We start from the raw sequence: 22,298 nt of genomic DNA, 5'->3' as shown, positions 1-22,298 counted from the left end.
ATGATAAGCAGGTACTCTACTACAGGGTTATACTCCAAGCCCAAGAGGAAGATTTTTAGAACAGTGTGAGATTCATGTTCAAGGACAGGGTTGACAATTATTCTTCAAATTTTTCATTTGGTGGGATTAGAGATAGGGCTTAGCAGTCAAGGAGCACAGGCTTCTCTTTCAGAGGATCCAAGTTCAGTTCCCAGAGCCTACATGGAAGCTCACAACCATTGGTAACTTCAGTTTCAGGGGATGCTGTCTGTGAGCATCAGGCACATATGTGGTACGTAGACATACATGTAGGCAAAACACCACTTAGACAAAATATTAAGTATTTCATTTGGAGATTGGGTGGAACACTTAATGTGTAAGGTCCTAAGATTAATCCTTAGAATGACAAAAGTAATCTTTAAAAAAAAAACAGTCTGTCACTCATTAAACCTTAAAGAAGGCTTTAATAAAAAGCTACCAGCATAAGCCAGGTGTGGTGGCACACGCCTATAATCTCTGCACTCAGGAAGGCAGAGACAGGAGGATCTCTGTGAGTTCAAGGACAGCCAGGGCTACATCAAATAAAAAGAAAAGAAAGAAAATAATATAACTCAAGATACAGCAGTTAAAGAGATACCTTTTAACTGTTACTCTTTTCTGGCATATTTTAGTTGTCTTTTGTTTTTGTTTTGTTTTTTTGTGTAGGGGGACATGTATAGGACAATATCAGGTGTCCTCAGGAACGCCATCCATCTCATTTGGCCTGAAGTCACCAATTACACTACACTGGTTGGCCAAGCAAGCCTAGTCTCTGGCTCAGTCCTATTGTTATGCCCCAGCCTTTTTAAACTTTATTTCCGAGGATTGAGCTCAGTTGTTGTGTTTACAAGGCAAGCTGACTGAGCTGTCAACCTACCTAGTATTCATTTAATTTGGGGGGGAAAATCCAATAGAGAATATTTGATACTCAGGGAAGTTGTATTGTTGGGGTTTTTTGTTGTTGATGTTTTTGTTTTTTTGTTTGGTTTTTGTTTGGTTGGTTTTTGTTTTTTTGAGACAGGGTTTCTCTGTATAGCCTTGGCTGTCCTAGACTCTGTAGACCAGGCTGGCCTCAAACTCACAGTGCTCCACCTGTCTCTGCCTCCCCAGTGCTGGGATTAAAGGCGTATGCTGCCACGCCTGGCTTGGTTGCTGTTTGTTTTGAGACATGGTCTCACTATTTAGCCCTACACTATGTTGACTAAGATGCTCCTGCCTCTGTTTTCCAAGTAAAAAATAAAATTTAAATTGATTTTCATATTGTAGTAAGTTGCAATTGTTCAACTTATTTTTGTGTGGATGTTGCTAGCAGTTAAACTCAAGACCTCACACATGCTAGGCAAACAAGTTCACTGAACTATTCCCCTTCTATCCTACCTAAAATGAAATTATAGGTCATGTTGGTAAGTTTTTGTTTGTTTTCCTTTGTGTTTTGAGTTTCCTTTGTGTGTGTGGAAGATTGTGCATTCATGGATGGACATTTAGAATTTATGGGTAATTATATATAGACAGTATAGTCTTAGGTTTGTAGCATGTATCTTTAAATCTATTTTATGGGATTCCTTATACCTCTTTCTCAATTCTCCACCCCAGTCCCTTCCAGCACCCCAACACCAGGTAGGAGAGAAAGAAGGTTGGGGGGAAATGGGGGTCATAGTTTTCCTTAGCTACTTCTTGCTGGTTAGGGTCATTGTGTTCCTTGGGGCAAGTCCAATCTTCATTTCAGGATATCTCCAACATCTTACACTGCAGTAACAACAACCAGGAGCAGCAGCCTTCGGTGCTCCTACCCATTCACCCATCGCACTCTGATATTTATCCCTCTCCAGAGTCCTCAGAATTAAACTTACCTGCAGCTGGCAAATAGCTTGCTCAGTGCAAATAGTTTGCTGCTGTGGACAATCTGAATCCCAGTCCCACGCCTGGGATTAAAATGACACTATAACTGAGGTTTGTAAAGACACCAAAACTTTCCACTACATAGGTTATTTCTCTGAGAAGATCCCAGGCAGCTTCAGACTCTCTTTGTAGCTGAAAAGGACCTTGAACTCATGATTGCTCTGCCAGTGCAGTGGAAACGGGAGCATCTTGAGTTTGAAGCCAAGCTGGGACAGTGGACAGTACACCAGGATGACAGTCATGTGCCGCTATATATGTGCTGGGCGTGGAGCCTGGGGCTTTAAGTACTCTATTCACTGAGCAATGAACATCTCAAGCTTTCAACCTCCTAATTTTAAGAAAATAAATATTGTTTTGCTTATTATTGGGGACAGGACACATACCACAACAAGAAGACAACTCCATATGGTCATTCTCAAACCTTTCTGTCTGTTCAATAGATCAAACTTGTGCCATTGGTCTTTCCAGGCCCTTAACCACTCAGCCATCTAAATGATCCCCAGCCCTCAAATTTTTAATAAATCATTACTAATTAGGTATCGCAGTATTGTGCTAACTTTACTAATGAGCAGCAGGTCCTTTGGGAGTGAGCCCTTAATAATCACTTGTACATCTTCGGGTCATTGCCTAAAAAATGCTAGTGGCTCCATTTCCATATTTTTTGAGCGCTTTTGATTTCTCTTCTTTGTTCCATAACACACTTTTAAGTTTTTCTGAAGCTGGATTCCAAGATGTAGAATTTGTGTGTGGCTGTGTAGCCTCAAACCCAGCTTCCTAAGTGCTGAGTTTATATTTATGAGAATTACTGACCCAGGGTGTGAGTGTGGGGTATGACAGTTTATTTGGTTTGTATTAGTTAAAAATCCAACTTAAGTTCATTTTTCAGTAATGTGCTTAAGTGTTGTGTGAGTAGCTGCATTTTGAAATTAAGTACTTTAAAAGTAGTATCGGGAGGCAGAAGCAGGTGGATATCTGTGAGTTCGAGGACAGCCAAGGCTACACAGAAAAACCCTATCTCGGGAGAAAAAAAAAAGTAGTAAAGTGATTCTTGTGGAATTACACTGTGTCATAAGATTTATATTGTTTGTCCTCCCTTTTGTGAGTTTTTCTAACATCCATTTTCTGTTTTGTCTTTTTAAATTATCTTTTACCTTAACTTTGTTTTCCGGATCCACTGTTTTCATTTTAAGTACAAGAATGTAATTGATGCTCTGTAACTTAATGATTATTTCCTTAAAATATGGCCATTTTAATTTTTTTATGCACAACAAAATACTACTAGTATTATAGGAGTATTGGTTTTTTCCCCTATTCAAAAGACAGGCTTTTGAATAATAAAAGGCTTTGGCTGTAACATGAAAGTCAAAGCTGTGATAAATATTAACCCTAATATCTTAAAAGTTATTTTGAAATGACTCATTTTCTTAAAAAAATTGTTTATGTACAATGTAGACGTTAATGCTAGTGTATAGTATTTTAGCCTGCTGCTGTGTGTGTGGCATTTTAAAGATACTATTTTTAAAAGCAACAAAAAACTTTCATCCCCTGTTCATTAACTCTTCTCTTCAATAATCTTACCTTAAAGCTCAAGTAGATTATATAAGTGGATCTTGTCTAGAACTAGTTTCCTTGGTGTCTTTTCTCAAATTCATCTTTCTTGGTGTACAAAAACATCTGTAATTCCAGCTACCACTGATAGCATTTGTGTCTTACTTTATTACATCTATTTTTTTTAATCTAGTCCAAATCTTTCTTGCCTGTAACTTTTTTTTTTAATTCTTCCTCTGCCACTGTGTTTGTCCAGTATATCCTTGCTTTAATCTATCATTGATGAAATTGATCCTATAATTGCCTTTTAACTATTGGATATTTTCTGGGGTTTAGTGTAATAAAATTTATTTAACTACCAATGCTTAGGTGTATGGCTAATCAAACATAAAACCGAAGAAACACTGCATCATAGTAGAAGTCTGTGGCATACTGATCAGATTTATCTTGTGTTTGATTGTGATTAAAAAATTGCCTTACAGAAAACATTGGTTGTATTATGTCTTTTAACTACCAGTAATGCTTTATGGGAATCACATGTTAATACTTTACATACTCTTATAACAGTTTTGAGATACAGTGCTAATGACTTGATAAGTTTCATCCAGAAACACATCTTGAAGGATCATAATCAGAATTAAAAGTTTTCAAGTTATTGGGCTATTCTTGTGAAGAGTTTGCAGAAATCTGTTAACAGGATCTTAGATTTCATTTATATGCTTTGAACTTTTAGAGATGTGATAGCCCTAAAAATTAAATGAAAAAATAGTAGGTGCTAACTTGGGGATGTTTTCCCTTCTTTAAATCAACCTGTATTTCCTGAACCTGGATTTTTCTTGGTAGGTCTGTTTCTGTACTGACCAAAATTGTTCTCCTTACTTTATAAGATTAGGTATCAAATAATCACTGCCTGGTATAGGATGGTCAGTAAGAAGGCAGTTAGTTGTGTGGCTTAAATTTGGGCAGAAATCCTTAAAATTGTAGGAAATGACTTATTTTTCTTATTCACATCTGTCTTCACCTCGAGTTAATTTTGCTGCATGAAGGTCTCAACTGTTACTTGATCTTAGATCTTACATCAGATGCTTGACACCCTAAGCTTCATTTACTTGTGATTTTACTTGGTTCTTTCTGAGAGTGATAATAGGTCTCATTTTCTAAAGCAGAATACAACTGGTTCATCTTTGACTTGCTGACCTTGATTTTTTTTTTTTAATTTTTAATTTTTATTTTTATTTTTTAATCTTCTGGGACTTAAGCATTATACTATAGAATATATTTTTATTCTTCTAAAAGAAGAGAGCCATCTATGTTTTCACTGATATTTTGATGCACCCAAACATCTAGCCCTTGGATTTAAATGTTTTTAAGCCCAATATGAAATTCCCTTTGTTAAATTTCAGCATGAAAAGCTACTTTTTAAATATCTATATGCAGGCTCTGCATACATCTGGAATCTGTTTAAGATATGTAATGAATTCCTTGTAAGTTTGAGATCTTAAGTGGTTTTTTAAAAATCAACATGATGCGTAAGTTTTTTTTTTCTTAAAAAACGGCATCTACTTAAAAGGGATTTATGACTAAAACTGCTTATTTTTCTACAGAGTTGTCTGCTGGTTCTCAGCTTGAAGAAGATTCTACAGTCCTTATTGATCCTTTTTCTTGGCGTTACAATTTTTGAAGCAAAGTTAACCTAGCTTTCTAGTTTGAGCTTTCTTTTTGGCCGTCTTTTAAAACTTTTTTTTTTTTTTTATCTATAAAATAGACAAGAGATAGTTCTACAATGTCCAAGTCATTCCAGCAGTCATCTCTCGGTAGGGACTCACAGGGTCATGGGCGTGACCTGTCTGCAGCAGGAATAGGCCTTCTTGCTGCTGCTACCCAGTCTTTAAGTATGCCAGCATCTCTTGGAAGGATGAACCAGGGTACTGCACGCCTTGCTAGTTTAATGAATCTTGGAATGAGTTCTTCATTGAATCAACAAGGAGCTCATAGTGCACTGTCTTCTGCTAGTACTTCTTCCCATAATTTGCAGTCTATATTTAACATTGGAAGTAGAGGTCCACTCCCTTTGTCTTCTCAACACCGTGGAGATGCAGACCAGGCCAGTAATATTTTGGCCAGCTTTGGTCTGTCTGCTAGAGACTTAGATGAACTGAGTCGTTATCCAGAGGACAAGATTACTCCTGAAAACTTGCCCCAAATCCTTCTACAGCTTAAAAGGAGGAGAACTGAAGAAGGCCCTACATTGAGTTATGGTAGAGATGGCAGATCTGCTACACGGGAACCACCATACAGAGTACCTAGGGATGATTGGGAAGAAAAAAGGCACTTTAGAAGAGATAGTTTCGATGATCGTGGTCCTAGTCTCAACCCAGTACTTGATTATGACCATGGAAGTCGTTCTCAAGAATCTGGTTATTATGACAGAATGGATTATGAAGATGACAGATTAAGAGATGGAGAAAGGTGTAGGGATGATTCTTTTTTTGGTGAGACCTCGCATAACTATCATAAATTTGACAGTGAGTATGAGAGAATGGGACGTGGTCCTGGCCCCTTACAAGAGAGATCTCTCTTTGAGAAAAAGAGGGGCGCTCCTCCAAGTAGCAATATTGAAGACTTCCATGGACTCTTACCGAAGGGTTATCCCCATCTGTGCTCTATATGTGATTTGCCAGTTCATTCTAATAAGGTGAGTTAAAGCAACAGATGCTTCTAATTTCTTTTACATTGTAGTGCCTATTCTGTATTTACCTATATCTTTTACTCTAATTCTGTAGTCTGATGACTTGAGTTGATCAAGAATTGTTTATGCTTTTGAGAACACTTTATTTGGAAGGTAATTGTTTTTGAGCAATATAAACCAGGGCTTTACATTAATAATACAATCTACCTAGAATGCTTCTGGCCACAAAGCTGTCATCTACTGGGATTATCTTGTTGGGTTTTTTGGGTTTTTTTTGGCATCAGTAAGTTCTTCTTAATATTTAAGCAGGCTTTCCTCAGCCTGGTCTGCTGTGTTGAATAGTTATAAGCATTTTTTTTTCCCACCGAAGTCAATGTGCTTTCCATTTAGGATGCTAGATTTCAGCTTGCCATCCATCTTGATTGTTGATTTGTATTAGTCAAAGATATATTCTTGTACAATTCTCTTTTTTCCTTATCTGTGGCTACAGGGAAAGAGTTAATGTAGAGCCCTGGTGTGTGTTTCAGTATGTTTCATATTTTAGATTAGTTCATTCTTCCTTTTTTAATTTCCCTTTAACAAACTCTCATGCTATGACTGAATTTTTTCATCGTTTTTTTCCTCCGTTTCCACAGCTTCCTTAAACATACTTCAAAGCTCACTTTTTATTATCCCATATTTATTGCATCTGTCCCTTTAGAGACTCTGATAAATCATTGACTACATTATCCTGCTCTGTGTTCCTTGTTTTTTTGTTTTGTTTTGTTTTTGTTTTTAAATCTTTTTCTGACTTAGGCTTACTGTACTTCTGGTATAGTCATTTGTGGGGGGAAGACCCAAACCTAATTCTCCTTTAATTATCACATCTGGCAAAATGGAAACCTTTTCAAAATGCCCCTTTAAATATATTGTCCTTCTCTTTCAACTCATTCTCAAGAGGGTTTTTTTTTTAATTCTATTTTTCAATATATATTTGACTTAAAGTCAATGATGCAGCAAGCACCCCACTAGCTTGATCTGTAATCTATGACCATCCATTTTTCCCGATGTGCTTTGTAGTAACCTCCCTAACTGGAATAAGTACTACTATGAGATTGATTTTATGGTTACTGTTTCAGGGTTTTTCTTTACAGCAACATCTGGGACATTTTCTTTTCATATCACTTTCTTTTAACTTCATTTTTTAGTATCTTTTTTTAATCCACTAAATCCTGTTAAAATTTTTTGTGTTTTATTGTTCCCTTTTCTATTATTTAATCTCAGCATTTTAATTTTTTACTCCATATCAGATAACATAAATGTCAAATTTAGATTTGTAGATTTTTTCATTTAAGAAATAGAGCTACTGGACTTGGTTGCTCATGCCTTTAATCCCATCACTGGGGAGGCAGAGACAGGTGGATCTCAAGGCCAGCCAGGACTACATAGTTGAGACCCTGTCTCAACAAAGAAATAGAAGCCCTAAGAGTCAAAATCTTACTTGTTAGACATTTTTATTTTTGCCAGATTTTTAGATGCACTAATTATGCCATAGAATTTATTTTAGGTTTTATTCTGTACTAAAAACTTGTAGTCTAGTGCAAAATAAATTGATGAAAAAAAGGTCCATTAAATAACTTTGACTTCTTTGTTACTTCTTAGCCTCTTTCCCAAGACATATAGCAGGAATTACATGACTGATATTCTCAGGAAGTATCTCTAAATTCCAAGGGAAATAGTTACAGTGATCAAATGAAGGTGATCTTAAAGAACTGTGAATTTTTGCTGTTGGAAGAAAGGAACACAAAAAGGAACCATGTTTGTCAGATAAAAATTTCTATTTGTATAAGATTATTTTTTCTCCCAATTTTATTACTTCCTAGTTCCCAAAGAAGGCTAAAATTTAAATGAATATAAATTAACAAAACTTGTTGACACTTTGGATTGAAGAGTGTTTTTAGCCTATAAAAAAGTTTGGGTTCTAGTTAGCTTGAATATTTTTCAAAATATTAGGTATATTTAACAATTATTTTAGAGGGTTTCTGCTTAACCATTGGGTTTATAAAATTTGTGTTTATAGATTAGACCAATTTGGAACAAGTTTTAAGCACATGGATTTTCTCAGTGTTTTATAGTTGCCTCAACTTAGCTGATGTTTTCTGTGTTTCTGCTTAATTGAAAAAGCAATTATTTACTTCAGCAATAAGCTGTTAACTCATACAGACATAACTTTTTAAAAAAAATTATGTGGTGGACATAGATAATGAAAAAACTAAGTATCCTGCTCTCTGGTATCACTGCATAACTTGGAAAATCTGTTGTTTTCACTTAGTGGTAAGGTTAAATTGCCTACATTATACAAAATTCAAGTGAAAAGCACAATGTAACTTGTCATGATGGAGTGCCTTCATTTTATATTTTTGGGTGATTTTTAAGTAATAGTCTTCCTTTCAGTTCTTTCAGGGTCATCTTAGAACATCAAGTAGCATATCTATAGAATCTCAGACTTCTTTCAGGTTCCTTTCATTTAAAGAAAATTGCCCAATGCAGCCTTTTTGTCTTATCACTTGGGTTTGTTTTGTGTTTTGTTTTGTTTTTCTTTTAGTATTACCTAGGTCTTTAAAATACAATCTATTCTGCCACTTTGGAAATGCTTTCAGAATGATTATTTAGATACATCTCAAAGAGCTTGGTGCCACACATCTTTCATCTTAGTACTTAAAAGGCCATCATCTATGATCCTGCCTCAGAAAACAAAAGATACCTGAAAGATATCAGTATGAGTGTAGTTTTTTCATTAACCTTATGAATCCAAAAAGTAAATCCCTAGTCTTTATCTCATGTAGGCATTATTGCCAGAATAGAATCAAGGGAGAAAAAATTTTGGAGAGAGGAGAGAGAGAGAGAGTGTGTGTGTGTGTGTGTGGTTTTTTGTTTTGTTTTTGTTTTGTTGTTTTTAACCATTGGATTCTTAGTTTTCATTTAAAATTAGACATTAACTGATTAATTAATGGATGAGTTGGGAGATACACGACTAATTTTCTGATCTTGGCCTTCTTTCTAGTTCTTGAAAGACCAGCCATGTTTTTACCATAAACTTGAAACTTAGAGGACTTGAGGGGTTGGATATATTTCTTTTCAGCTCTGCCCTTTCCATTTCCCATAAATTCAGAAGCATGCTTCGTAGGATAACATTTATTAAGGATAGATACTTGTAATGTCTCCAAAATTGTTCTGAAATTCTTAAGATTGATGGTTTCATTTAGTCCCCTTTCAGAATTTTGTGACTTGATCTATGGTGCTTCTTGCTTATAGCCATTTTTAAAATGGCTTCCAGTAATGGTCTATCGTGTCTCGCTCAACTGTCTGATTATATAATAGCTATAGAAATTGCTTAGGTTCCTATTAGCTATTGCTTTTGAAAGACAATCTAGTTTTCAGAGATACTAAGAATAGACATTGATAGCACCTCACATTCTAATTACTATTTTGTTTGGCAATATTCCATTTCAGTTCTTTCACTGGGACCTAGTTAACTTTCTTAGAGCATAAAATACATGTAGACTGCTGTGTAATATAAGTAAAACTTTAGGAATTAGGATCCAATTTATAAAATGCCATTTTGAGTCTTCATAAAAGGCAAGTTGTATGACTTGATATTTTTCTTTAGTTTAAGCTCTCTAATCCCCCGGTTTAAAAAATGCATTGCCTGACCACACTTAGATTTATTTAGAACTTTCAAGAACAGTAGATATTTTAGAAATTGCCTCGATTTGTGGGGATTTGTGAAAAATGAAAACTAATAAAAACAATGTGGATTTTTAAAACAGTGCAGTGTAGATAACTTCATATGCTTGGTAGTGTTCTAATAGTTTGTTTACCTTTTGTTAATTCAGGTATTTTTCACCACCTTAGACTTCTATTATAAGACATTTAAATAATTTAGATGTAGGAGTCATGTCTAGTTATATTGTAATTTGGGAAATAAATCAAAGCATTTTGGCAGCCAAGCCCACCTTTCTTAACTCTTAATATTAGATAAAAAGTTAACTGGGTTTTTTTTTCTTTCTAGAGAAAGGAAAATTAATTTGGCTCAAATAAGCTTAGTTAATACCTTATATTTTAAAATGAATCACAAAGGAGACAATATTGATAGGATATACTGTTTTCCTCCTTAAAATTTGAGGAAAAGCACTCCTTAAAATTGATTCTATTTTAGGGAGAGATGGGAACTTAAGTTTTTGATAAATGGGAAACATTTCTTAGATAAGCCATTTCCATTAAATCATGCTGGCCTTTTTCAACAGTGCTTTGTTGTTGTTGTTGTTGATGATGATGATGACGATGGGGTTTTTTTGTTGTTCTTTTGTGGGGATTGGGTTTTTTTGTTTGGTTAGTTTTTTGTTTGTTTGGGTTTTTGTTTTTTTGTTATAGTAGAAAGTATAGTGTGCTTGGAATTTACCTAAAAGGCTAGGTGAAATTAAAGATTCTACTTTAATTATTCACACACATTTCCTAAAAGGCTAGGTATGTGCCTATTTGAACATACAGAATATTATAAAATAACAGTTCCAGTAACAGTGGATACTTGAGTGAGTTGATCCACAGCAGTTACTGTGTTCAGCTGACCTCATGTTTTATTGTTCTTGATCTTTCCTATCTACATCTTTCCATTGTGAGGTCTCAATTATGTTCACCAACTATATTGACCAGTTTTTCCAAGAATGTGCATAGAGTATTTGAGGGCAGGATCAAGCTTTTAAGGACTCAGGAATGGTTTTAACATAAACCACTGTGATTTAATGAATGAGGAAGTATTTGTGCAACCTGATACTACATACACATTAATTTAATGGTTCATATAAAAATACTTTAGCTTTTAACTTTTGTTAATTCTACTAATTTACTTTGCTACAGGAGTGGAGTCAACATATCAATGGAGCAAGTCACAGTCGTCGGTGCCAGCTTCTTCTTGAAATGTAGGAATTTGAAATACGTATAAAGCATCCTTATCGTGAATCCAAACAGCCATTATTATTGGTTTGGGGAATTCCATCATTTACTTATACATACGGTGTTACTATCACATAATTTACAGAAAACTATATTTTAATGAATAATAGATGTTTGGTTACTTGCTATTTAATTTCTAGGATAAGTACACCTTGGCCTGGTAATCAATTCCAGTAGAGTTAATGAAAAGATAGTGCTTTAATAATAGTTAATACATGCTATAGAACAGAATATATGGAGGAATAGTTGAAAATTCCTAAAAACAAAGTTGAAGTTCCCTGTGGAAAGCTTTTGATATACATGGCGTTAGTTCTGAGCTAGATTTGTACATTGAAATGGAATTCAAAGGATCTGCCTACTGTAGCACACACTACCCATTCATACCTAACTCCTTTGAGGCTGTCCTTTCTTTCTGGTGCCACAGCTTAACTCTGCTCCTATACCTAATACTGGGGCAGGAAACTGGTTTTTCTTTTTCTTTCTATAACCTACTTTCTAATTCCTTGTGCAGCACTTTCCCTGCTTACAATTTAAGAAATAAAGGAACATTTCTACTTGCATCATTTATAAGTACTGTGGGTTTATTCCAAATTACTTGGTATCTGGATATTCTTTTGAAGTATCTGTTATGTTTTTGGCATGTAGAGTCTCAGCTTAACTTTACTAATCATCTCTGTTTTAGAGGCTTAAAGAGGCTACTTTGTGAAAATTACCATTTTATTTAAAATTAATTTTCTGATCTTTTTAAAGCTACCCAGAATGGAATCCTGACAATGATACTGGACACACAATGTAAGTTAAAATTTTTAGGCTGTTGTTATAAAGGAGATCAATGTAAGGAATCCAAGTTTAACTGTCTTGTTTCATAAAAATATTTCTATGTTTCTTCACCAGTGTAAGGAATTTTCAGAAACTAATTAATGCAGTAATTTTTCTTCATTCATTGCTAATACAGTTATTGCTTTTACCATTTTCCATTACTTACTTTATATACAGATATTCCTAAAGGTTAAAATAGTCATAGTTACTTAAGAGGTACTTCATTTCTGATGAATCTCTTTATAGTGCTTTACTTTATTCTTATTTCTAGGGGTGATCCGTTCATGCTACAGCAGTCTACAAATCCAGCACCAGGAATTCTGGGACCTCCACCTCCTTCATTTCATCTTGGAGGGCCAGCAGTTGGACCAAGAGGAAATCTGGGTGATTATATGAAATTCACACTTCCTTTTCTAGAAACTTTTACTATAACTGCTTTTAGTGTGAGTGGTGGTGTAAAGATGTTCATTGAAAAGTTCTTTTAAAGTAACATAGCGTGAAAGACAATTTATAAATCTTTCCATTTGCATTTGAAATAAGTCCATTTTTAAAAATTAAGCTACCTTGCTTTATAAAGGAAATATATTTATTGTAAATCTTTCTCTCCCCCCCCCCCTCCTCTGTACAGGTGCTGGTAATGGGAACCTACAGGGACCAAGACACATGCAAAAAGGCAGAGTGGTCCGTAATATAGCTATTGCTTTTATCATAATTGCTGTTAAGAGAATATGATTCCATTTAAATGCTTATTAATTGAATCTTTTGGGCGGTAGCTGGGAAATTTTTAAGGCAGGGTGTCTCTGTGTAGTGCTCGCTGTTGTGGACCAAGCTAGTCTCAAATTCAGAGATGTGCCTACTACTGCCTCCAAGTACTAGGATGAAAGGCATATACCACCAGGTCTGACTGCTTATTAATTCAGTCTTAATCACAGTCCTTATAACTAGGTGGATCTTTTAATTTGAAAACTATTAGGTTTGCTGGGTGTGATGGCATGTACTTAATCCCAGCATTCAGGAGGCAAATGCAGGCAGATCTCTTTCAGATTGAGGCCAGCCAAGGGCTATATAATGAGAACCCATCTTTAAAAACAAGAAAACTAGCCGGGCGTGGTGGCGCATGCCTTTAATCCCAGCACTCGGGAGGCAGAGGCGGGCGGATCACTGTGAGTTCGAGGCCAGCCTGGTCGACAAAGTGAGTCCAGGACAGCCAAGGCTACAGAGAGACCCTGTCTCGAAAAACCAAAATAAATAAATAAATAAATAAAAAATAAAAACAAGAAAACTGCCAGACAGCCGGGAAATATACAGAAAAACTCTGTCTTGGAATAAAATTATATATATATAACCCCCCCACAAGCTGTTATACTTTTAAATGACTGGTAAAAACTTTACCTTGGTTTAGAATCTTTGAACTTTAGTATCAAGTTTTGTATATAGTTTTCATTAACAGAATTTGGGTTGGAAAGATAATTTAATACTATCAACAGCTAAATTTCATTTTCTAGGATCCACATGGTGTAAGGAAAGAAACAACTCCTACAAATTGTTCTCTGTCCTCCACACTTAACACCATACCATGTAAATGCCTACAACTATGCTATGCACATGAAAATTTTAAGAGTATAATAAAGGCCAGGCAGTGGTGTGACTTGCCTTTAATCCCATCAGGAGGCTCTCTGAATTCATGGCCACCCTAGTCTACAGAGCAAGTTCTAGTACAGTCAGGGCTACACAGAAACCCTGTCTCTAAACACGAAAAGCAAAAACAAAAAAGAATGTAATAATGATCAGTAGAGGGACTGATTCTGATACTTGACAATAACTACCATTTTATTTATTTATTTTTTAATTAATTAAAAAAATTTTTTTTTAATTTATCCCAGTTTAAGCATGGTGGCACACAGCTTTAATTCTACCACTCAGGGTTGGGGGGAGTGGAAGAGGCAGGCAGATCTCTCTGAGCTTAAAGACAGCCAAGGCTACACAGAGAAACCCCGGCTCGAAAAACCAAAGTAAATAAGTAAAATTAATGCATCATGTGGTTTTTGCCAACCTTTTTTATGGTATTGGAAATCAAACCTAGAGCCTTGCCTATATTAGGCCAAGTATAGCCTTTTGTTTTTCTTTGTTTTGAGAGTTCCTTAGGCTGGCCTTAAACACTGTTGCTTAGGGGTTCCCAGCCTCCCAAGTAGCTATACCACCAGATCCAGCTTCTTTCATGTTTTTGAGTTTTTTCTTTTTCTTTTTTTCTTTTTAAGATTTATTTATTTTATGTATATGAGTGTTCTGGCTTCATGCATATTTTAGGCCAGAAGAGGGCATCAGGTTACATTATAGATGGTTATGAGCCACTATGTGTTTGCTGGGAATTGAACTCAGGACCTCTGGAAGTGCAGACAGTGCTCTTAACGTCAGAGCTGTCTCTCCAACCCTCCATTTTTTAAATACAAAATATTTTGATTGTAGCTGTGCATGCCTTTAATTCTAGCACATGAAGCAGAGGCCTGAGTGAGTTTCAGGGCAGGGAGGGCTATTACATGAAGAAGCTCTGTCTGAAAAAGCAAACAAAGTATTTTTCCTCTCTCCACCCACTCAAGTTTGTTTGTGTTCTATCACCCCACCCCCACCCCCCACCAAGGCTAACACAGAGACCCTGTCTCAAAACAAAACAAAACAAAACCAATGGTGGGAGGGGAAGGAGGCAGGTGATGATGAAAAACAAAACAAAACCAAGAATTGATTTTTACATGTTAGCATGTAGCCAAAGATAGCTCAGCAGTTAGTAGCACATACTGATCTTGGAGGTGACCCATGTTTGGATGCCAACTCCTATGATTGGTTTATGATTCCAGCTCTAAGGAATCTCCCCTCTTGTGTCCACAGACAATCAAGTGGGCACAAGTACACATAATTTCAAAAGGAGTGTGTAGCTGGGCATGGTGGCCCACATGTTTAATCCCAGCACTCAAAAGGCAGAGGCAGGTGGATTGCTCACTTACAAAGTGAGTCCGGCCGGGACAGCCAAGGCTAACACAGAGAGACCTTGTCTTGAAAAACCAAAAAAAAAAAAAGAAAAGAAGGGGGGGGAAAAGTGTGTGTGTACATGCGCGAGCGTGTGGAAATTAGTGCTAGGTGTTTAGCCCATGGCTTCATGCTTACCACATGCTAAGTATATATATTGTCACTGAAAAATGTATGCAACTATGATGTTTTTAAAAGGACTTTTAATCAACTTTTCTTTTTGTCTCCAATGTATAGGAAACCAGCCGAGTTGTTCACATTATGGATTTTCAGCGAGGAAAAAACTTGAGATACCAGCTATTACAACTAGTAGAACCATTTGGAGTCATTTCAAATCACCTGATTTTAAATAAAATTAATGAGGTATGAGTTGGACATAAGCTGCTCATAGAATTGATATATTTCAGGGGCTGGAGTGATGGTTCAGCGTTTAAGAGCACTCACCGTCTGCTCTTCTAGAAGGTCCTGAGTTCAATTCTCTGCAACCTCATGGTGGCTTACAACCATTTACAATGAGATCTGGTGCCCTCCTCTGGCCTGCAGGTGTACATGCAAATAGAGTACTCATATATATAGTTCTATATGTTTCTTGAGCCTGGTGTGGTGGTGCATGCCTTTAATCCTGGCACTTGGGAAGTAGAGGCTGGTGGATCGCTGTGAGTGCGAGGCCAGCCTAGTCTACAAAGCAAGTAAAGGACAGCCTGGACCCTGTCTCAAAAAACAAAACAATATATATATATATTTCTTAATGAAATTAAATGGTTTTGGATTATGGAGACATTTGTGTAATTTTGGGCTTTGTTTTTGTTTTTTCTTTTTTTAGTTTTTCGAGACAGGGTTTCTCTGTGTAGCCTTGTCTCTCCTGGACTTAATTTGTAGACCAGGCTGGTCTCGAACTCACAGCGATCCGCCTGCCTCTGCCTCCTGAGTGCTGAAATTAAAGGCATGCACCACTACCGCCCCATTTGTGTAATTTTAAATAATTAACTTCAGATATCATAGGAAGAGATAGATCCTAATGCTATAGATTTTTAGTAAATGTATGGTTTGTTATTCTTAAGGAAAACCAGTTTGACCACAATAGTCTTACATTTCTGTTATTGAGGATGCTTTCTATAAAAGGGTAAAATACAATAACTAAAATACTATGAAAATTGGGGGTAACATTTTTAGAAATGTCTTTTTGTGTAATTTCAGGCATTTATTGAAATGGCAACCACAGAAGATGCTCAGGCTGCAGTGGATTATTACACAACTACACCAGCATTAGTATTTGGCAAGCCAGTGAGAGTGCATTTATCCCAGAAGTATAAGAGAATAAAGGTAGTAGCCTTTTATTTGTCCTTGCCTCTAGGTTATATGAAATTATCTTAATATATCACTTTTCTATTGTTAACTTGGTTGATTAAAAGTTAGGCTGTTAAGCCGGGCGTGGTGGCGCACGCCTTTAGTCCCAGCACTTGGGAGGCAGAGGCAGGTGGATCGCTGTGAGTTCGAGGCTAGCCTGGTCTACAAAGTAAGCCCAGGACAACCAAGGCTACACAGAGAAACCCTGTCTTGAAAAACAAAAAATAATAAATAAATTAAATAAATAAATAAATAAATAAATAAATAAAAGTTAAGCTGTTAATAACTATCGCTTACCTGCCAGCCTTTTACTTGCTTTTTGATTATTTTTTTAAAAATATCCTCTCTCTTTTGTTTTTTGTTTTTATTTTATGTTTTTGTTTTTTCTGTTTTTAAGAAACCTGAAGGAAAGCCAGATCAGAAGTTTGATCAAAAGCAAGAACTTGGACGTGTGATCCATCTCAGCAATTTACCTCATTCTGGCTATTCTGACAGTGCCGTCCTCAAGCTTGCTGAGCCTTATGGGAAAATAAAGAACTACATATTGATGAGGATGAAGAGTCAGGTAATATACATGGACAAAAGTTTAAGAGCAATTTTCAGTGTGCTTTAAAACAGTTTGGTTTACTGGGAGTAGATGTCAGTAGTACAAATGCATTAGTTTGTGGGTGGAATCTTAAACATACAAAGTTTGTAATTATTTGGTTAGATATTCATGGCCAGGCATTAAAGTTTTGAAAAGTACAAAGTGGAAAGTGAAGTTTTTTTTCCCTTGTCATAGTAGAAAAATGATTTGCTTTTAGAGATTTCTTCCTATAGATCTGATACATATGTAGACACCCAGCTTTACAGATTTGGATAGTGGTTGAAGGTTTTGTTTTGTTTTTTATTTAAGCTTTGCTAGATAGCTCTTGCTTCCTAAAATTTAATATGTAACCCAGGCTGCCTTAAAAGAATCACTTTTTTTTGGCCTCTAATGCGCCAAATTTAAAAACATGATCCGCTATGGCCAGCTTTTCAGAATCCAAAATTAGCAGCAGAATTCCCTTTACTCATTTAAATTTTTTTTTTTTTAATGTAAAGAATTCAGGGAGTAGGATTGAAACTCAGGTGCAGGGTTTGGGGTGCAGTCCCCAGAATCAGCCAGAGGGGTGTAGGTTTTTGTTTTTGTTTTTTATCCTTTCATGATGTAGAATAAAATAGTTTCAACACGGTTCTGTGAAAAGTGATGTCATTGTGGATTTCTCTCCCTCCCTCTCTCCAGGCCTTTATTGAAATGGAGACCAGAGAAGATGCAATGGCAATGGTTGACCATTGTCTAAAGAAGGCACTTTGGTTTCAAGGGAGATGTGTTAAAGTTGACTTGTCTGAGAAATATAAGAAGCTGGTGCTGAGGGTATGTAGTGCTTCATAGTTTTAATTTGAGCCGGGCACTCGGGCACACACCTATAATCCCAGCGGGCAGAGGCAGGCAGATCTCTGAGGACAGCCTGGTCTACAAAGCTAGTCTAGGACAGCTAGGGCTACACAGAGAAGTCCTGTATTTAAAAAAAAATTTTTTTTTTTAATCTCTTAGGTGGCAAGGTCTAACTATATAACCCAGTCTGCCCCAAGCTACTGGGTTCAACTGATCTTAATCAGCTAAGATGATAATCCATATGCCTGGCAAACGCCACAAAAATGTTTTCTCTACCCTTTTTGAGCAGGAGAGAGAGAGGATGACAAAGTTTTCTCAAGAACACTAGCTAAAGCCAGGCATGGTGGCGTATGCCTTTAATCCCAGCACTGGGAGGCAGAGGCAGGCGGATCAATGTGAGTTTGAGGCGAGTCCTGGATAGCCAAGGCTACACAGAAAAACCCTGTCTCAAAAACACACAAAAGAAAAAGAAAAAAAATCTGGGCTGGGCATGGTGGTACACACCATTAATCCCAAAACTTGGGAGGCAGAGGCATCTCTGTGGCTTTCATGCCTGCTTGGCCTACAGAGTGAGTTCCAGGACTTCCAGGTCTACATTGTGAGAGACCCTGCCTCAAAAAAATCTTTATTAGCCGGTGTGGTGGTGTATGCCTTTAATCCCAGCCTTAGGAAGCAGAGGCCTGCGGATCTCTGTGATTTTGAGGCCAGCCTGGTCTACAAAGTGAGTCTAGAATAGCCAGAGCTACACAGAAAAACCCTGTCTAGAAAAACAGAAATAAAGCCAAGGTGGTGGCGCGAGCCTTTAATCCCAGTACTCCAAGTGGATCCCTGTGAGTTTGAGGCCAGCCTGGTTTACAAAGCGAGTTCAGGACAACCAAGATAACATAGAGAAACCTTGTCTCGAAAAACGTAAATAAATAAATATCTTAAGTTTTTAAAAATTGATGTTTCTTTTTTAATCCTAAAAAGAACTTTTTCAGTAGAAAGATGTTGTTTTATGGAATCATCTTCCATTTCTCTAGCCTGTTTAAAATTTGTTTTAAAAGTTATATTCCCAAAATGTTTATTATCTACTTCTATGTTGGTTTGGTTCTTGAGATATTTTTAACTCCAGGCAGATTCTCTTGGGTGTGGTTGTACAGATTGATGATATAAAAGAGGGTTGCAGATTGTTACTTGATTGGTGATATATTGCACAAAGAGTAAAATTTCATTTTAATGTATTTAACTTCTGAAAATTTTTTATCTTTTAGATTCCTAACAGAGGCATTGACTTACTGAAAAAAGATAAATCCCGGTAATTTAATTTTGCATATATCTCTATATTATGTAATAATTACTAGTCTTTGGCTATGACAAAATATCTCGACAAAGCAACTTCAGGAAAGAACAGTATATTTTGGCTCAAAGTTCATCATAGAAAGGAAGTAATGGCAGTGAAGAGTTTGAGGAAACTGGTCACATTGGATCTGTAGTCAGGAGGTAAAAAAAAGATAAATGCGCAGGGCGTGGTAGAGGATCGTTGTGAGTTCAAGGCCAGCCTGGTCTACAGAGTGAGTCCAGGATAGCCAAGGCTAACACAGACCCTGTCTAGAAAAAAAAAAAAAAGAAAGAAAGAAAGGAAAGGAAAGATAAATGCTTCCATTCAACTTACTTTGTCATTTTATTTAGACAGTCCATAACAGTGGTACTCCCACGTTCATGGTGGATGTTTTCACCTCGGCTGACCTGGTATTAGATACTACCAAATTGGAATCAAAATTAGCCATACAAACTGGCTTATTAGGTTTTTATTTTTCAACTCAGCAAACAAAATGTGCTTCTGACTCATTTCAGGAAACGATCCTATTCTCCAGATGGAAAAGAATCCCCAAGTGATAAGAAGTCCAAAACTGATGGTGCTCAGAAGACTGAGAGTCCATCTGAGGGTAAAGAACAAGAAGAAAAGTCAGGTGAAGATGGTGAGAAAGACACCAAGGACGACCAGACTGAACAGGAGCCCAATATGCTTCTTGAATCTGAAGATGAGCTGCTTGTTGATGAGGAAGAAGCTGCAGCACTCCTAGAAAGTGGTAGTTCAGTTGGTGATGAGACAGATCTTGCTAATTTAGGGGATGTATCTTCTGATGGGAAAAAGGAGCCTTCAGATAAAGCTGTGAAAAAAGATGCAAGTGCTTCAGCAACATCCAAGAAAAAACTTAAAAAGGTAAAGTTTTATATTGCTGTTTTAATTAGAACCAGCTCAGACCAATTTTTTTTGTGTTTTAGTTTTTTGTTTTGTTTTTTGTTTTTTTTCCCCTTTTCCTCGAGTAGGGTCAGATAAACCAGGTATAGTTCAAGATTAAAGCATTTTAAAGAGGGAAGGAACTCTTCTAAAGAAACATTTCCTTATAGCTACAAAAACGTAGTCAACTTTTTGGTTTTTCGAGACAGGGTCTCTCTGTGTTAGCCTTGGCTATCCTGGACTCACTTTGTAGACCAGGCTAGCCTCGAACTCACAGCGATCTGCCTGCCTCTGCCACCCGAGTGCTAGGATTAAAGGGGTATGCCACCATGCCCCGCAGGTAGTCAACTTTTAAAGGAAACTTGTAACAAAAGTACAGAAAGGTTTTAAACTACATAAGCTTTTGTATTGCAGTGGTAATATATTAAATTCTGGTCAGTTTGTTTTTCAAGAAGTTAACCAGCTGTACTAGTGTATCCGTATAACTTGAACACTTAGGAGGTAGAGGCAAGACTGTCAGAAGTCTCAGGTTCAACTGTGCAATATAGCAAGACCCCGACAGCTACAAAGATAAGAGTATGAGTTTCAAATTCACTAACTCAAGTTACCCTAAACATTTAAAGGTTGTTTTTGGGCACTAGGTCTAGTCATACATGCATTTAAGTCCAGGAGAGAGGGAGGAGGCAGCCAGATCTCTGATCTCCAAGACAGACAGTGCTAATTAAAGCAGCACTGCCTTTAAAAACAGCAACAATATTGTTTTTTAAAAGGGGAAAAAATGATTTTAGGGGCTAGAGAGATGGCTCACCAGTCCTGCTCTTCCAGGGGTCCCAGATTCCGTTCCTATAGCCAACATCTGGTGGCTTAAAACAGTGTAATTTCAATTTGAGGAGACCCCAATCCCTTTTCTAGCCTCTTAAGGCACCTGCACAAAGTCCATCCAGATCTCTGAATTCAAGGCCAACCTGTTCTACAGAGTGAGTTCTACGACAACCAAGGCTACACAGAGAAACCTGTCTCAATAAAACAAAAATAAATAAGATTATAATAAGCTGGTGGGGTGGCTCATCTGTTAAGAATACTCCGCCTCATGAGTGCTGGGATTAAAGGCGTGTACCACCACGCCTGGCTATTTAATTTTGTAAGACGCTAAATTGGCCACAATCTGTATTCCTGTAACTGACCATCCTGTTCCTCTTTAAAGTATACTCAGTAAACCTGTTTTCTTTATTTAAAAAAAAAAAAAAAAGAAAACTCAGTTCTTTTTTAAAGACATTAGTGAGTCTAACAGAAAACTTATCTTTTTCTTAAATAATGCATTTGTTCTTAGGGATTTATGGTGCTGGGGATTGTTCCTAGGCTTTATACATGCTAGGAAAGTACACCGTATGTGAGCTGCTTTCTTATTCCAAGAAAAGGCTATTTTGAGAACATGAATAAAAACAAAGGCATAACAGGAAACGGAAACTGAGGGATTATGATCTCTAGTTTAGGACAGGTCTATACTAGTAAGAGCCTGTCAAAAAAAGACAAAAACTCTATCCTTTTCCCTTCAAGTAAAACAAATCGAAGGGATGCTGCAGGATAATTGTTGCAGAGTAAATTTGTCTTTCTTAACAGCGTTGTTTCCCAGGGAGTATGGAAGGTTTGGTCACTATAGATGAGGTTGGTGATGAGGAAGATTCCGAACTTCAGAAACTTCGTAAATCAGGCATGACATTTAAATCTGGTGACAAAAATGATGATGGTTTGGTTGAAATTAAGGTGGACAAGATGGAGGAACTTGATCAAGAAAATGAAGCTGCATTGGAAAATGGGATTAAAAATGAGGAAAATACAGAACCAGGTGCTGAGTCTGCTGAGAATGCTGATGACCCGAACAAAGACACAAGTGAAAATGCAGATGGCCAAAATGATGAAAACAAGGAGGACTATACAATTCCAGATGAGTATAGAATCGGACCATATCAGCCTAATGTTCCTGTTGGTGAGCTTTAAAGACTTTCTTCCCCCTTTCTGTTTCTCCCAACAAATGTATTAAAATAGGATTTTAAACTTGATCATAGATAAGCTGATAGTATGTAAAGTTCTGTCACCCATGGATTAATTAGTTTGTAATTTTACACTGACATACTGCTCTATTTTTCTCTCCGATCTGTCTCTTAATTTTGTATTATGTTACCATTCCACTATGTTCTCTTCTCATAATGATTTTTAAAATTATTCATTGCTTTTTGTTTTGTGTTTGTTATATTCTTGTCTTTCATTTAGAGTATACAGATAGGTAGGACCTTAAACATCAGTTAAGTAAAAAAAGAGTTAGA

General features: G+C 36.6%; 1 protein-coding gene across 6 annotated transcripts in view; it reads left to right on the top strand.

Annotated features, from left to right (window-relative positions):
* MATR3 (matrin 3) overlaps window positions 1-22,298 on the top strand; it is a 31,276-nt gene that overhangs the window by 5,100 nt on the left and 3,878 nt on the right. For 2 of the 6 annotated variants that reach the window (XM_084780858.1, XM_084780859.1), the window contains exons 2-13: window positions 5,070-6,160; window positions 11,051-11,112; window positions 11,897-11,938; window positions 12,237-12,349; window positions 12,594-12,646; window positions 15,224-15,349; window positions 16,184-16,309; window positions 16,731-16,898; window positions 17,598-17,729; window positions 19,004-19,047; window positions 19,587-19,956; window positions 21,595-21,961. In XM_084780858.1, the coding sequence (XP_084636984.1) occupies window positions 5,249-6,160; window positions 11,051-11,112; window positions 11,897-11,938; window positions 12,237-12,349; window positions 12,594-12,646; window positions 15,224-15,349; window positions 16,184-16,309; window positions 16,731-16,898; window positions 17,598-17,729; window positions 19,004-19,047; window positions 19,587-19,956; window positions 21,595-21,961 (2,515 nt within the window). In that variant the 5' untranslated portion in view covers window positions 5,070-5,248. The remainder of the gene's footprint in view (window positions 1-5,069; window positions 6,161-11,050; window positions 11,113-11,896; window positions 11,939-12,236; window positions 12,350-12,593; window positions 12,647-15,223; window positions 15,350-16,183; window positions 16,310-16,730; window positions 16,899-17,597; window positions 17,730-19,003; window positions 19,048-19,586; window positions 19,957-21,594; window positions 21,962-22,298) is intronic. The other 4 variants (XM_084780861.1, XM_084780860.1, XM_084780863.1 and 1 more) reach the window with 2 other exon arrangements.

This window comes from Acomys minous (genome assembly GCF_964271855.1).
Source record: "Acomys minous genome assembly, chromosome: 4".
Classification (NCBI taxonomy): domain Eukaryota; kingdom Metazoa; phylum Chordata; class Mammalia; order Rodentia; family Muridae; genus Acomys; species Acomys minous.
Note: the sequence above shows the minus strand (reverse complement) of the source record. Positions and strands in the feature narration are given on the sequence as shown.